At 47.9% G+C, this 16,004-nt stretch overlaps 1 protein-coding gene across 13 annotated transcripts in view; it reads left to right on the top strand.

The window, feature by feature from the left end:
- The window catches only part of CRACD (capping protein inhibiting regulator of actin dynamics), a 139,690-nt gene that overhangs the window by 110,303 nt on the left and 13,383 nt on the right, over window positions 1-16,004 (top strand). For all 13 annotated transcript variants that reach the window (XR_006201945.1, XM_042936328.1, XM_042936326.1 and 10 more), the window contains 4 exons: window positions 1,541-1,705; window positions 4,369-4,437; window positions 6,832-7,014; window positions 7,672-10,510. Coding sequence is in view for 12 of the 13 variants with exons in the window: in XM_042936328.1 (XP_042792262.1) it covers window positions 1,541-1,705; window positions 4,369-4,437; window positions 6,832-7,014; window positions 7,672-10,510 (3,256 nt within the window). In the remaining variant the exon portion in view is untranslated. The remainder of the gene's footprint in view (window positions 1-1,540; window positions 1,706-4,368; window positions 4,438-6,831; window positions 7,015-7,671; window positions 10,511-16,004) is intronic.

Below are 16,004 nucleotides of genomic sequence, written 5' to 3'. Positions count from 1 at the left end.
ATTGCTCTTGGCAGCTCTATGGGATTAAATATTAGCCAAATTAAAGATAAATATCAAATAATGCATTTTTTCCTTCCTTCCTTTCTTTCCTTCCTTCCTTCCTTCCTTCCTTCCTTCCTTCCTTCCTTCCTTCCTTCCTTCCTTCCTTCCTTCCTTCCTTTTTGAGGCATGACAGGACTATGAAGCCCAAGTACCTAAGATGTAGAGCAGTAGCTCTCATCCGGAGGCAATTTTACCCACCCCCAGGGGACATTGGCAACTTCAGGATACATTTTTGGATGTCTTGACAGGGAAGGGATTGCTACTGGCATCTGGTGTCCCAGAGGCCAAGGTGCTGCTAAACATTTTACAGTGCACAGGATGAGCTCCCCACACACAAAAAAATCATCTGGCCTACAATGTCAGTAACGCTGAGGTTCAGAAACCTGCTATAGATCAAGGCAAGAGTTTCTATAGTATATTAAATTTAGTAGTCTCTCAGGTGGCCACGGCATGCCCTTTCTTCTTCTGGAATGTCATTCATTGTTTTCTGCTGCAGCTCATTAAATATTTTGCCCTTTCTTAAACTATTATATTTATATATTTTTTTCTTCAGGGAATATATTTCTTTTCTAATCTGGCTTTTCTTTAATTCTAAATACTATTTGTCGTCCTCATTTCTATCACCTGTTCCCCACCCCCACCCCCTGCCCCAAACACACACACACACACACACACACACACACACACACACACACACACACACACACTTCTAGCTACCTGCCACCAGTAACAAATCCTTCCTTGGCCCTTTTCCTTCTGGCTACTTCTCTGTTCTTTCCCCACTGGGCACTTTCTGCCCTGTAGTTCACAGAGCATAGCTGCAGCAAGGCAAAAAGAAGTCCTAGTGGCAGGACAGACTGTTCCTGTGACTCCCATGACTTTGGCATTGATCATGGAAAGACTTGCCAGCATTGGGGCCTTCTTCACCCTGGTGCCCACTGTGACCAGAACATGATGTTCAAGTGAAGGCCTGATGAGGAAGGTGGATGAAGCATAAATATTCAACAGGAATGTGTCCAAGAGAGGCTGGAGGGTTCCCTCATTACAGTGACCACAAGAGTCTTGATTTTCCCCACTGGTTCCTGCATTTCACGTAACTATATTCTATACAATTTTTATACTCTTAAGAGACTTTTTAAAAGAAATTTATAGGTTAATCAAAAAATTTTTGTCATAACATATATCCCAACTTTTGGTTCAGAAATATGGCCTCTCTACCCCCTGGATAATGTTGATATCTCCAAGAAAGAGGTGGCTGGATGAAAAAGCTCATGGCTTGAAGGTGGGAAAGGAAAAGAAAAGAAACTGGAAAACAAATTCACTTATTACAGGACTGCATCATGGCTTACTGGCATGGTATTTAGTCTAGAAACGTTGTGCACAGAATATGCCTCAATGCCTACTAGATATGCTGGGGCCTCTGGTTGCGGGGCCTCTGGTTGCGGTTATTGTGAACTGCTTCACTGCTTCAGAACGTCTTTCTTTTGTTTTTCTCCAGCGACAGTTGAGCAAAAACATCAAGTTTGGGCAGCCACCACCCAATGCCATTCCCATGAAGAAGGCGGACAGTGGCGAGGTTAGCTTAGAAGAGAATCTATTCCTGACCAGTCCCATGGAAATTGTGACTCAGGAGGACATCATCCTGTCAGACACGGAGAACAAAGTAAGGCTCCTCCTGGGAATGACTTCTTGCTAATACGTGTGGGGAGGACATCAGTCAGTGAACAGGGGCGTCCAATAACTCTTGGGTCTGCAGTGGAAGGAAGGAGTATGCAAGAGAAGCTTTCCTGATGAGTCGCCCAGGGCTGGAGGGCACTTCCTGGTCAGGTGCCATGATCTGCAGTGAGGGCCACTTGGAGGAGGGAGAGGAAGAGGAGACATGCCCTTTGCATGCACTCTTCACAGTGTCTTCCACTTGTTCTTCAAGACTCAGGTTGGCCCACCTCTTCTGGGAAGCCTTACCCGGCCTTACCCCCAGGCTGTGCTATCTCCTGTGTGTCTTTGCTGTGTGTCCTTAGTGCCTCTCACACATTCATACTCATCTGTGTCTTTCCACATAATTGTTTTCTCTCCATCTCTAAATGTTGAGTTCCTTGAGGACAAACTGGATCTTACACATCTCTGTCTCCCTAGGACATAGCTAGTGTTTACTTAGTAGCACTGAATAATTACTTGTCAAATTGGACTAATTTAAAGGAAAACAAGAAAGAAATAGGTTCTTAACAAGACAGGACATATCAAACTGGCCATTGAAGTCTACTTAATGAGGAAAGAAAGTCATATTGGTCCAGCATTGTCTTATTTAAATTTGGTCTTTTGACACTTGGAAAGAGACACCATGAACATATCCTGGAATGAGAGTCCTTCCAGCAGCAGAAGGGACCCCCCTCAGGCGTCTGGTGGGGAAGGAGGAAATGCCCCACCAGTAGCTGGAGCAGGGAGCTCTCTGCAGAGTCTTCCAGTCTTGGCAGAAAGCATTCTTTGTGCTCTGCCTACCAAGGTGCCTGGACTTACCCTGGATGTTTTTAAAATGGACGTGGCCCCAGAAGTCATGCTTGTTATCAGCTAATATGTCATAGGGCAGTAAGAAGGAGAAGTGATTAACAGAGCAAAGTGAAGAAGGATAGAACAGGCTGGTCCCCCGCTGTTGCCCACCTCTGCCTGGTCCTCATGACTCCTGGTTCCCACACAAGCAGGTGTCAGGTGGTGTGCTGGGTAAAGTGGAGACCGCGAGGTCCAAAACCACTCTCTCCAATCTCTTGGTGCGAGCGGCAGCAATGGCTGTCAGCCTTAATGCAGGGATTGCCCCAGGACTGAGGCAAATGTCCTTACTGTTACTGATGGTCTAATACATGCAACAGACCATGGCCTGAGGGAGGAGGAGGACCATTCGTTCGGCAAGTGCTACCCCAGCTATAGATTAGGGGTGCCTCTGCATGGTTTGCCTTTTTTTAAATTTTTTATTTTTGAGAGAGAGAGAGACAAAGTATGAGCAGAGACAGAGGGAGACACAGAATCCGAAGCAGGCTCCAGGCTCTGAGCTGTCCTCACAGAGGCCAACATGGGGCTCAAACTCACAAACCGTGAGATCATGACCTGAGCCAAAGTCAGGCGCTTAACCGACTGAGCCACCCAGGTACCCCTGCATAGTCACATTTTAATGAGAGTCAGATGGCAAGTCAACAGATATGTATAAAGATAATAACTTACTTATTTAGTAAATGTTACAGTATAATAACTTTGGATCAAGAAAAATGCTTCACGGGAAGTAAAACAGAGTGGTGGAAAAGTGAGTAACGTGGAGGGGGAGAGGTCACTTTTTAGGTAAGGAGGTCAGAGCAGCCATGACAAACCTGGCTATGGGAGCTGTGTTCTAGATGGAGGGAAGAGCAAGTCCAGAGGCCCAGGATAGGACTGAGGGTGTCCCATGAGAAAGCAGGTCAGTGTTGTTGGCTGGACCGTGATGGGGGGCAAAGGGAAGATAGAGCGAGGTAGGGAGGCCAGAATGTACAGAGCACGGGAAAGGGATAATTCTACTCTGAGAGTACTAGAAACCTCTGAGTATTTTAAGCAGGACAGTGACATAATCTGATTTTTGTTTTCCAAAGATGCTTCTAAGTGTGGTGCAGAAAATGGGCTGAGGCAGGACAAGCTATTATTGCTCTGGAAGGAACGATGAAGCTGTGTAAATATTGGCCACACAAAGTGGAAGGTATATTGGGCCATCAGAAAGGTGCAGGTGATGTAGTGTGGGCATTCCCAGGGCAGGTGAGGTGACTGGGCTGGGGATCTTCAGCCTTTTTCTTCTTCTGTCCTGAGGGGTTTTTTTGTTTGTTTTTTTCGTTTTTGCCTCTGGTCATCCACCTTCTCAGCCCAGCCTTTTGCGCACAGAATTCGTAGGGCCTTTGTTTTTTCTCACAGGGAAGAGGTCTGGCATAGAGGTGAGAGGTCCGGCAGACAAAGGGGGTGGAAGGCAGTGAGCATAGCCCACCGCTCTGAGGTCGGAGGCCAGGTGTGTGACACAGCCCCGCTTCCCAGGTGGGGTGGCTAGAGGGCGGCACCTGGACTCTCTCAGCCGTGGGGAAGCACATCAGGGACTGAGGTTAGACACTGCTCACATGGAAATGTGTTGAACTCAGGAAAGGAGGAAAGCACAAATTCTGTGCCTCAGGAGTCCTTGTCTGGACATTAGCAAAGTCCCCACTGTGACTTCTGCCGGCTCTGCAAAGCCAGCTGCGGCCTTTTCCAGGCACAGCCCGCATCTGGTTATCTGCCCAGAACTTCCTGTTCTGGCGTTTGACTTGAGTGCTCTCTTTTCGGTTCCAGCCCAGTGATACGCCAAGTTCTCTGAGTCCTCCGAATCTGCCTGGAGCCAGAAGTGAGATGGAAGAGAAGGTAATATAATTTGAAATTACATATTTAGCTTCTTTACTTGAACTTCCATTTCCATCCTCTCCCCCCCCCTTTTTTTTTCAATCCGCTGTCTCATTTTTTCCATTCATAAATGCCGCCTTCATCTATTACTTTAAATTCCTTCAAAACATAACCAGTGGTAGATATAGAGTGTCTGTTTCCATGGCAGCGCACCTGCTGGAACTGAACCCTGTTCTGAAAAAATAGCCACCTCCCAGCACGTACATATTTGAACACTTACACGTTGGTTTCCTAAATGTACCAGGTACTTCAAGACACTGTTAAGCCATTGAAAAAGACATTCCAGAACACCTGAAGGTACCCAAGTCTGTAAGGAAAAAAGTCTCCTTCTATTTGGAAATGCAAAATAAGGGGCACCTGGGTAGCTCAGTCAGTTGAGTATCTTAATGCAGATTTCAGCTCAGGTCAGGATCCAGGTCAGGGTCCTGGGCTCAGCCCTGCGCCAGGTTTCATGCTGAGCATGGAGACTGCTTGAGATTCTCTCTCCCTCCCTCCCCCCCCCCCCCCCCCCCCCCCGCCCCGTCCCTACTTGCACTTTCTCTCTCTCTCTCTCTCTGAAATTAAAAAAGGAAAAAATGCTTAGACATGCAAAAGCAAAAAGACCTTAGCATTTTTCTACTTGTATGTATTTTTGTTTTTTTAACTTTTCTGTGTCCTGTTGAAACCTGGGACTCTGCCTGCAGGAGTCCAGGGAACCCTGTGGAGACCGTGTGCACCCCTCCAGTAGAGGCCGGTCCACTCCTGTGAGCACTCTTCACTTGCATAGGGACTCAAGGGTCCTTCCAGGGACTGGCACAGTGAGCAGAGTATGTCCCTGAGTCTTCTGAAGGGGATGGCTCAAGACAGTGCCACCACCCAGACAATGAAGAAGCCCAGCTGAAATGAGTAGAAATGAAACCTTGCATTTAAGTCTCAGCTTCAAGTGCTTATCTGTGTCTTCAATCTACCACATTTGGCTCTAATTCCTTTTATTCACGCATCTAGTAGGGGATGGAAATAAATGTTTGATTTGTCTCTTCTCAACCACAGTTCAGAATTTGATACCTATTATAAAGATAACCATAAATAAATGAAAGCCAGGAGCCCAAAGGCTGGAATTATTTTTCCTTACTACTGTGCTCCTTATCCTAAGTTATTATTTACTGAGCATCCATCTTGCTCTTGAGCTGGCTTGGTCCTTTGTCTTTTGTGCATAAATATGGAAGGTAATTGCAAAAAGCAAAGCTGCCAGCTAAACCCCACTGGCTCTGCACTTACAACATGAATGCCAACACATAAACCCTGGCCTCTGTTCATGCCTCTGTGCCTGAGCTGCTGGCACCAGACCCGCAGATGGGGCCGTGAGCGCCCTCTGCTGCACGTTGACGTGGTATGGCTGTGAGCCCTCACCTTGCTGCTTGCCTTTAAAAGCTCAATAGTTACAGATGTGTGGCCCCTGGGTTGAGGCTGATCTGCGGGTGTACAGTTTGTCTGAGGTGGTGGCTCCTAAGTGCGTGCCATCTGCATTACAGCGCTGCAGTCGTGCCGTGAGGACCTTCCCTTTCCCCCAGGGGGGGCACAGTTCTGCCCATCCTTTTTTTGCCACTCAACTCTGTGTTCTGTGGCTTTGGAATGATTGTGCTAAAACATTTTAGCAGGTAGCAATTTCATGCCCTAGGCATAGCTGTTATACTTTTTTGTTCCTTCATTCCTCCAAAAAATATTTACTGAGCACTTGCTAAATGAGATTTGCTGCTTGGGCAGAAAGGGAACTGAAAAGATGAAAAAGACACTTTCCCTACTTCAGAGGGTCTCAGGTAGAGGCTGAGGGACGTTTGCAAGTGTCTTATAGAGTCCTTAGTATAGAGATGAGCTAGTCCAGGGCTCAGCAAACCATGCTTTATTTTAGGCTTTGTGGCCATAAGGTCCAACCTGGATACCCTCCTTTGTTCTGCTCTTCCTTTGTAGCACAAAAGCGCTAAAGACCATGGACAAGGGGTGTGGCTGTGTGCTGATAAAACTTTATTTACCAAAACAGGCTGTGGGCAGGATTGGGCCTCCTGGCTATGTTTTGTCAACCCCCCTCATCTAATCTGACCCCCCCCCATATTATTCAGAGTAGGAAAATCATTCCCTGAAAGGTTAAATGACTGTTTTGAGTTAATGCAAAAATCATTGGCAGAACAAATAGTCAACGTCCTGTTTTTTGATGACAAAAGCGGTTCTCATCTCTCTGTCCCAGTGCCTCTGTTCACAGCAGCCCCTGGGCCAGTCCAGGCCTGGCAAGGTGCAGGCCTCAGCAAGTGCTGCCATTCCAGGACCCCCCCCGACAGTGTTCTGATCTGGACTGACTCTGTAGTTTAATCTCCTCTACAGGTGGCTCCAGTTAAACCATCGCGGCCAAAAAGGCACTTCTCTTCTGCTGGAACCATCGAAAGTGTCAACCTAGATGCCATCCCCCTGGCCATCGCGCGTCTGGACAACAGTGCTGCCAAGCACAAACTGTCCGTTAAGCCAAAAAACCAGAGGGTGTCAAAGAAACACAGGCGACTTGCCAGGGTATGTAGCGCCCATCCCAGCTGACCAGGCAGATGCCCTTGCTTGCGGGCACTGATTCTACCTGGGTTGGGGGGGGGGGGGGTGGTGGTGTGAGGGGCCCGTAGAAGCAACTAAGTGTCTCCCATCAGGGACCTGGTGTGTTGCAATGAACAGGGGGAAGCAGGCCCATCTACTGGCCCTTTCTAACTTGTTGCCTGCCTGGGGCAGGTGGGCCTCAGAGTGAGGGGCTGCCTTTTGAGGGGCTCTAGACACCTTGCATTTGCTTTGCCAGCTCTCCTACCGTGGCTCTGCCAAAGGTTCTTCAGTTTGACTGGTGTGGACTTTGACGTCACAAATTTCAGGGGACATCAGCTCTCATTTTTTCTCATCTTTCTAAGGCTGGGCTATTGGTTTTTCTCTTTTTATTCATTTGTATTAAGCAAAAGGCATTTGAGAATGACCAATAAAAGGGCCGTGGAGTAAGCATGAAGGTGATATGTTTTCCTCCACTCTCACAATTTACTCTTGCTGTGCTGGCCTGGGTGTACCTATGTCTATACTTAGGAACAACTGTACTTTCTCTTGAGATTAAGAGGGTCACCGACATTGTGAATAGGGTGGGTAATGGTTGCCTGTGCAAAAGGAAAAGGCTAATTATTTTGTCCTTACCAATGTTAGGATCGACTGCATGAACAAGGTAGCCTTCCGGGTCAGCTGTCCCTGGACCAGAACGGACACCCTGGAGAAGGCAGACCAATTTGGCATGAGGAGGAGCCAGAGCTGCTGGACTCTGAAGAAGAGAAGAGATGCCAAGAAGAATACTGGCTAGAACTTGAGGCCAAGTGCAAACGGCAAAAGGCTGAAGCAGCCGAGAGGAGACGTCTGGAAGAGCAGAGACTCCAGGCCCTGGAGAGGAGGCTTTGGGAAGAGAACAGAAGGCAAGAGCTCTTGGAGGAGGTAGGCGAGGACGAGGAGGGAGACGAGGCAGAACTACAGCTGGAGGCAGAAAAGAGGCAGCACCAAGAGGAGAGGCAGAGACTGGAACGGCAAGGTGTCCAAGGCCAAGAGCGGAGAGAACAAGAGGAAGGAAGGCACCTGGAGGCCCAAGAGCAGCCGCCACGCACACAGCAGGAAGAGCAGGCGGTGTGGAGCGGGCAGGAGGCCAAGAAGCAGCAGGAAGAACAAGAGGAAAGAGAGTTGAAGGAGCTGGAGGAACAGAAGCAGTTGGAGGCCGAAGAGCAGCAACAAAGGGAGGAGGAGGAGCAGCAGCGGCAAAGGGAGGAGGAGCTGCGGCTGCAGGAGGAACAGCAGAGTCTGGAGGAGGAGCAGAGGCGGCTGGAGGAGCAGCAGCAGCGGAGGCGGGAAGAGGAGGAGCATCGAGAACGAGAGGAGAAGAGGCAGCAGGAGGAGGAGCAGCGGCAACGAGAGGAGAAGCTTCGCCTGCAGGAGGAGCAGCGCCTGCAGGAGGAGCAGCGATGGGAGGAGGAGGCAGCAGCAGAGAGAAGGGCAGAACAGGGAAAGCGGGAGGAAGTGGAGGCGCAGAGGCAGCAGGAAGCGGAAGGTCGAGAAGCAGCGAGTGTGCAAGAGGAGAGGTGGCAGCCACTGGACGTGGAAAGGAGCTCAAGGAGCCCAGTTCAGGTGGACTTTGCAGAGAAATCAGGCAAACGAGAGCACCTGCAACCCGAGAAGCAAAGAGAACACTCTGAGGAGTCAAGGATTTGCGAGAAGCAGAGCCAGGAGGCTGAGCCATGCGGAGAGCAGCAGGCACAAGGCGGGGATTTTCCCGGGCATGGTCGTCGTGCACGTCAGGAAAAGAGACAAGAAGCTAACATGCAGCCTCCCCGGAAACAAGAGGCGAAGGTAGAAGAGACGCTGGCTGCCGGGGAAAAGAAGGAAGCTGCCGCTCCAGAAAAAGACAGGAAGGTGGAGGAACTTCGGTGGCGGGAAGTGGATGAGAGGCAGACCACACCGAGGCCCTATACTTTCCAGGTGTCATCCGGAGGGAAGCAGATTCTCTTCCCCAAAGTCAATCTGAGCCCAGTGACGCCCCTGAAGGACGCGGGACTTGCCTCTGCCCCCCAGGAGCCGAAGACCCCCAGAGCCAGCCCAGCCTCCCATGCCTTGCCCTCCTCCCTGAGTGTCCCCCACACAGCCATTCTGGTCACGGGAGCACAGCTCTGTGGCCCGGCCGTTAACCTGAGCCAGATCAAGGACACAGCATGCAAGTCTCTCCTGGGCTTGTCAGAAGAAAAGAAGCACGTGGATGTCCCTGCCCTGGAGAACCCACCCCGAGCATCTGTCGACCCCCGGTCAGGGAGCGGGAAGGCCAGGCCCCCCCAGGAGTCTCCAAGCAGTGTGGCTGCACTAGCCGAATGGGCTTCCATTCGGTCCAGAATTCTGAAGAACACAGAGAGTGAGCAGCGCGTTGATAGAGACCAGTCTCGGCCAGGTGATGAGCACACTCCCAGGGGCCGTTGTGATTCCCGCGGGAACCTCCGGAGGATCCCCCCAGTAAATGCAAAATTCTCTATTATGCCTGCTTGGCAGAAATTCTCAGATGGTGGCACCGAGACCTCCAAACCTAACACAGAAGCAGAGAGCATTAGAAAAAGACCTGTGCTGGGACCCAATGATGGGTCAGCTCCCCAGCCCCTGGCTACTTATGAGCACCCAAAGGGTACAGAGAAACTGGAGCCAGCAGACAGCACAGAGGGATGCAAATTTGCCAAAGACCTCCCATCTTTCCTTGTTCCAAGCCCTCCTTACCCTCTACAGAAAGCAGTGGCCCATGCAGAGCCCATGATCATTTTGGACAGTGAGACCATCAGTGGTATAGGAAAGGCAGACCCCGCAACGCCTGGTCAAGAGGAAAAAGCCTCACCGTTTGGGATAAAATTGAGAAGGACCAACTACTCCTTGCGCTTCCACTGTGACCAACAGACAGAACAAAAGAAGAAGAAAAGGCACAGCAGCACCGGGGACAGTGCTGATGGTGGGCCACCTGTACCAGGAAGCACAAAAGGAGAGAAAGAGACAGAGGGTGTGGCCCTCAAGCATGGCCTGTCCCTAACCCCTGAGAGGAAGCAAGCCCTGTCCACCTGGAAGAACTCTGCTGAAAGAGTACACTCTTCTCCTGCAGCCCAGCTGGGGCCTCAGCCAGTTGCAGAGCACGACAAGGTGGCAAACAAAATGCCATTGGTACAGAAGCCAGCCCTGGCTCCCAAGCCTGCCGGTCAGACTCCCCCCTCCTCCCCACTCTCCAAACTGAGCAGGCCCTACCTGGTAGAGCTGCTGGCCCGCCGGGCAGGGAAGCCAGACCCGGAGCCTGGCGAGCCATGCAAGGAGGGTCAGGAGAGCAGGGACCTCTGGCCGCGGTCACCGCCACCCCCAGAGAAAAGGAAGGCACACAAGAGGGATGAGGAGGAAGTTGTAGAAACAGAGAGGAAACTTGGTTCCTCGGCCCTGTCTGCTGCTCGGCCAGAAAAGCCTTCCCAAACCCCTGAGGCCGGGAGGAAAGGTAGGTATGGGTAGGTGCCCCCTGCCTCTGTCCAGCTTGTCTGTGTCCTGGCAGAAGCCACAACTGCCCGGAGCTGGAAGCAGGGCTAGTGTGGGAGCACGTCCCTTCTCTGTCATAAGTCATATTGAGGCCCTTTTCTTTTTCTGCTCCTTTAGAATTTTGGAAATGCTGACTGTGCTACCTTCCTGCAGCTCATACTGTTAATGATACTTACAGAAGTAATAAGTTCCAGGTGCTGACACTTAGACTAACACACTTTCAGTTGACAACGGACATTGAAATACAGTCCTAATTAACAAAGAAGCCCTTAATCCTTATGAAGGAGCCTCACAGTGATGATAAGACTGGGGTTTTCTAGACTAGTCTGCGTTCTAGCTCTGGGCAGTAAAGGCACTAAGGTGGGAGGTTAGGGGACTTTCAGCAGCAGCATGGGCCTTGGGAGCTTCTGTGTGAATGATTGACTTTGGCTCAGTTTTATGCAAAATGCTGTGCAGATGCGGCTTACCACTGTGAAGCCTTTTAAAAAGAAATCTTAGAGCTGCCCTCACTCAAGGCTGCCCCTCGTGTTTCTTCAGACTATAGGTTTGGGACAGTTCAGTGATCACTTGGATTGGCTTTGGGGTCCCTGAGAACCTTCATCTAATTCTTTTTCTTTTCTGTTTTGTTGAAGTAAAGTTTGGGTCATATTCCAGGAAGTTACTTGCATGTATCAGAGAAACTCTCCCCTGAGGTTTATTAGGAAATGCTGCAAGCCTTCTCTTGTGTTTAATTGTTTAGATTTAGGGTGATTTTTGCGGAGAAAAGAGCTGTTTCCTGAGCAATAGTGGTTTGGTTACTTGCCTTATGGAAGACCTTATTGTCCTTTTTAACCACGCCTTAGACCAGCATGTAGATCACGCTTCCGGACCATTTCTCCCTAGTGGTTTCTGTTTGTCCTGCTGAGGAGCCCATTTTCATCATTCTCTCTCTCCTTCTCCTTTGCCCCTCCCTCTCTTTCTCTCTCTCAAAATAAATTAAAAAAAATTTTTTTTAATTGCAATTTAGTGCAGTGAATGAAAATGGATAGTTCAGTATAATAAATTGTCATCTTTCAAATAAGTTGGTTTAGGAATAACTATGCAGCAGCTTGGAAAACATGCAATTGCATCGGGCTCTGCACTGACAGCATGGAACCTGCTTGGGATTCTCTGTCACCCTTTCTCTCTCTCCCCCTTCCCGGCTTGCTATCTCTCTCAGAAAAATAAATTAATTAATTTAAGCTGACCCTTAGTTCCCTAAAGCCTTGTGGGACTCATGTTTGCAATCCCCATTGACTTTCAGAGCTAGGTGTCTGGGGGCCCGTCCCTCTGGTGAAAGTCTTAAAAGTTGGGGCCCCAGGTGTGGAATCCAAACCTTTTGTTCCTCAAGGAGAAGCTGACAGTTGTGAGTTCCCTCGGAGTTATGGATTGCTGTACAGGGGGTGGGTTTATGGTGAAATTGTGTCTCACCCTCTCCAACCTCCTTCTGTGTGGAGTTTTTCTCATTCACCCATTGCATAGTTGTTCAGCTGGTTTTTGGATTTTTTTTTAAAAGGGAATTGTTCCATATATAGCTGCATATCGATTGTGTCCATGGGAGGGGAGGGGTGCAGGACCCTCCTATGTCACCATCCTGAATTGGAACCCCCATTTTCAGTTTTGACATTAGCCTTTGTGTCAGTAGCTTTTATGATCATCCAAGTCCCTCTCACTGTCTGGAGGACTCTCTCACTCTCCTTATCTTCTCCCGGAAGAAATAGCTCTCTGCTGTGCTTCTTTCTCTTAGGGAAGCCCTTTTGATCATTATAATTTTCTACCCAAAACTGGCAGTGCCCCTGTTTTCTTCCCCAGTATCCAGATTCTGGGCTGTCAGGCTCTGCTAATTGAATTTTTCTTTACTTGGTAGAAAAGCAGCATGAAAGCAAAGACCACATGCCCGTGGGTGCTGTCTAAAGACCACTGGGGTCTTCCTGCTCACTCTAGGCCAAGCTGGCCAAACATGTTTGACTGAACACCCCATCAGAATAAAAATATTAAGCCTGGACCTCCAACTTTATTTGTTAATTGTGACCCTGTAGTGCTGTTATTAGCTAAAACACCTGGAGCATCATATACATTTAAGGTAAAGGTCACTGAAACAACAGTGGACATAACTCCGCTGTGATAACCCTCCTGTGTCCTCCTGTGCTTGCCCTCTAGCACTTCTATTGCAGATGTCATCTCATTCCAAAATTCCCACCTCCTTGTGGCGGGTGGAACAGATATTAAGTGGCCCTTTCTCCCAGAACTGACCTTTGGGAGCAGTGGTTAAAACCCTATAAGGGCAGGATGCACTGGTTCATGTCCCCAGAACCTGAAGGAGGGAATTGGAGTGGGCTGTGGTTCCCCTTGTCCGCTGGGTTTAGAATGTGAGAGAATAGGTTTAAACAGATATTTTACCTTGGCTTCTTCCACTTCAACTCTGATTTTTCTATGACCCTGTGGTAGCTGTTTGGCCACTTCGTGGGCCTGCCCCAAGTAAGTGATCTAGAACTTTTACTTCAGGATGTGGGAATTGGTGCCATTATTTGTTGAAGACCTTTGGGCATCCTGGGCTGAAATTCAGACAGGAGCCACATTTTAACATCCTAAAACATTTTCTGTTTATTGATCCCCAGCTACAGTCCAGACCTGTTAGGCCCTTTACATATATTGTGTTACAGCCTTTCTAAAGTCTGGTCATAACTCCAGGATGTGCTATTCAAACCACAGTTCTAAGGAAATAAAAATCTGGCTAACGATTTATCTTTTCAAATAAAAAAAAAAGTAGGCAATTCTACTTTAAAGGTACTTTGACCCTTGTGATAAAATGCTGGTCAGAATTGTTGGCAGGAAACTGGCCAGTTGTTTTAATGACCTTTCCAGGCAAGTTCAGGTGGAATGTTTAGTGTAGGATTCCCTTTTACATAATAGCTTTAAATTTTTTTTAATGTTTATTTATTTTTGAGAGAGAGAGAGAGAGCACGAGCAAGCAGGGGAGTGGCAGAGAGAGAGGGAGACACAGAATCTGAAGCAGGCTCCAGGCTCTGAGCTGTCAGCACAGACCCTGACATGGGGCTTGAACTCACGAACTGTGAGATCATGACCTCAGCCAAAGTTATATGCTTAACCAACTGATACATAATAGCCCCTACATAATAACTTTAAATGGAAATCATTTGGATCTTGGCAGTTTGGTTTCAGACATTTTCCAAACAGGTGTTACACTGCCCTGGAGTAGAACAAAACTTAAATTATTTCCTGTGTGTAAAGCCTCTCAGTTAAGCAGAATGCTTGAAGTGGTGAATAGAGTCAACCCTTGAACATCATGGGGGTCAGGGGTGCTACCTTCCTGTGTAGTCAAAATCCCTTTGACTCCCCCAGAACTTAACTAGTAATAGCCTAGTGGAAGCCTTCCTGATAATATAGTCGAGTAACTCATATTTTGTATGTTATATATGCTAAATACTGTATTCTTACAATAAAGTAAGCTAGAGAAAAGAAAATCTTATTAAGAAGACCATAAGGAAGAGAAAATACATTTACAGTACTGTACTGTATTTGTAAAAACAAAACAAAACAAAAGCTGCATAGGGGAGCCTGGGTGGCTCAGTGGGTTGAGTGACCAATTCTTGATTTCAGCTCAAGTCGTAATTCTGGGATCACATGGGATTGAGTCCCACGTTGGGCTCCTCGTTGGGCATGGAGCATGCTTAAGTTTCTCTTTCTCCCTCTGCCCGTCTCACCCACTCGCATGCTCGCTCGCTCTCTCTCTCTCAAAACAAAACAAACAAAAAAAACCCGTGTGTAAGTAGACTTGGCCAATTCAAACCCATGTTGTTCAAGGGTCTAGTGTATTTGTATTTTTTATTTTTGTTTTTGTTTTGTTAACTAACAATTAACTAAAAATACCTTTCAGGGTTTTTTTTTTAATACTTCTGAAATGTGTCACTTTTCTTTACTGTGTTAGATCATAGCTGAAACTTTATTTGATGATTAGGGAGAGCATAATGACCAAGACTCATTGTAAATAGGAATTCTCTTTGTAGAGTATTATAGGTCTAAAGGTATAGAAAAGCAGAATCTGCCTCCTTTTTGTGCTTGAATTCTTAATTTGATTTTACTTTGGTTCTTTCTCCTCAATAAAAAGTCAAATCGATGGGAGCCCTGGTTGGTAAGGTCCTGGATCATCAATGTGTAAACTTGTAGTGAATTTCCAAAGAACAGGTCTATAGTGAGCCCTTTTCATTTGAGGTAGTAAAGGACTCATTGCTGGAATGGTTATCTATAAAAGGGCTTAATTTTTACGTGAGGAAAAGAAGGGGATGATTCTCATAGACATAAATAGTAAGAACAGGTCACTTTTGTAGAGTGGTTCCTATCTGCCAACTGTCTGGTTAGTATGATACCCAGGATCTCTTAATCTTCACGGCAGTCTGATGAGGCATGTGCCATTGTCATCTCCACTTTATGGATTAGAAGACCTTAGAGAAGCTAAGTAGCTTTTGTAAGGTCACACAAGGTCAAGCCCAGGGCTGCTCAATTTAAGAGTCCAGTTACTCAACCTCTGATTCCAGCCACCTGTGAAGTGTGTTTACCCCATTGCATAGGCAAGACAGTCAACCACAGGAAAAGCTCAGACTGGAAGTCAGAAGTCCTAGGCTCAAACTTCAGCCTGTGCACTAGCCGCTGGGTGACCTGGGGCACCGCACTGGATTGCTGTGGCCCCTCATACTCACTCTGTCAAAAGAGAGCATTGGACCAAAATCACAGTTTCCTACTGCATTCCTCAGAGCCCCACTGCCCTCAGCAGTCTCACGGGATAGATAGAGCAGCACCCTTTTTACCTCTTTCATACACTGGGTAGGATGTTTGGGAAGGGGTTAAATAAAGCAGTAAATAATAATAAATCAAATAGCAGCCTGGGTCCCCTGTAGGCTTGAGATTTTCTGACACTGGAGATTGTATTTCTAGTCCCATTTTGAGGGAAGGGAAAGACTTCTATTTTTCTGTTGATAAGAAATATTACCTCTCCACCCAGAGAAGTCCCTCGGGCATCAGTGCAGAGTTTGTGTTAGGTAAGGACAGTTGAATATTTCATGTCACTAGTTCTAAGGGGTGAAGGATCAAGGTAAGTGAGCAGTTTCACTGTGAACCTCCCTTTGCCTTTACCAGTTTTTTTTTTAATATTTATTTTTTGGGAGACCGCAAGCAGGGTAGGGGTAGGGAGAGGGGGACAGAGGATCTGAAGCGGGCTGTGTGCTGACAGACTGACAGCAGTGAGCCCAATGTGGGGCTTGAACTCATGAACCACGAGATCATGACCTGAGCCGAAGTTGGATGCTCAACCGACTGAGCCACCCAGGTACCCTTGCCTTTACCAGTTCTGATCACTATTCCAGTGAGGTGGGGAGTGGGGGGTGGGGAGGGGGTGGGCAGGTCTCCACACTATCAGACCG

Source organism: Panthera leo, chromosome B1, assembly GCF_018350215.1.
Source record: "Panthera leo isolate Ple1 chromosome B1, P.leo_Ple1_pat1.1, whole genome shotgun sequence".
In the NCBI taxonomy this organism is placed as follows: Eukaryota; Metazoa; Chordata; class Mammalia; order Carnivora; family Felidae; genus Panthera; species Panthera leo.
This window is presented reverse-complemented; position numbering and strand designations above follow the sequence as displayed.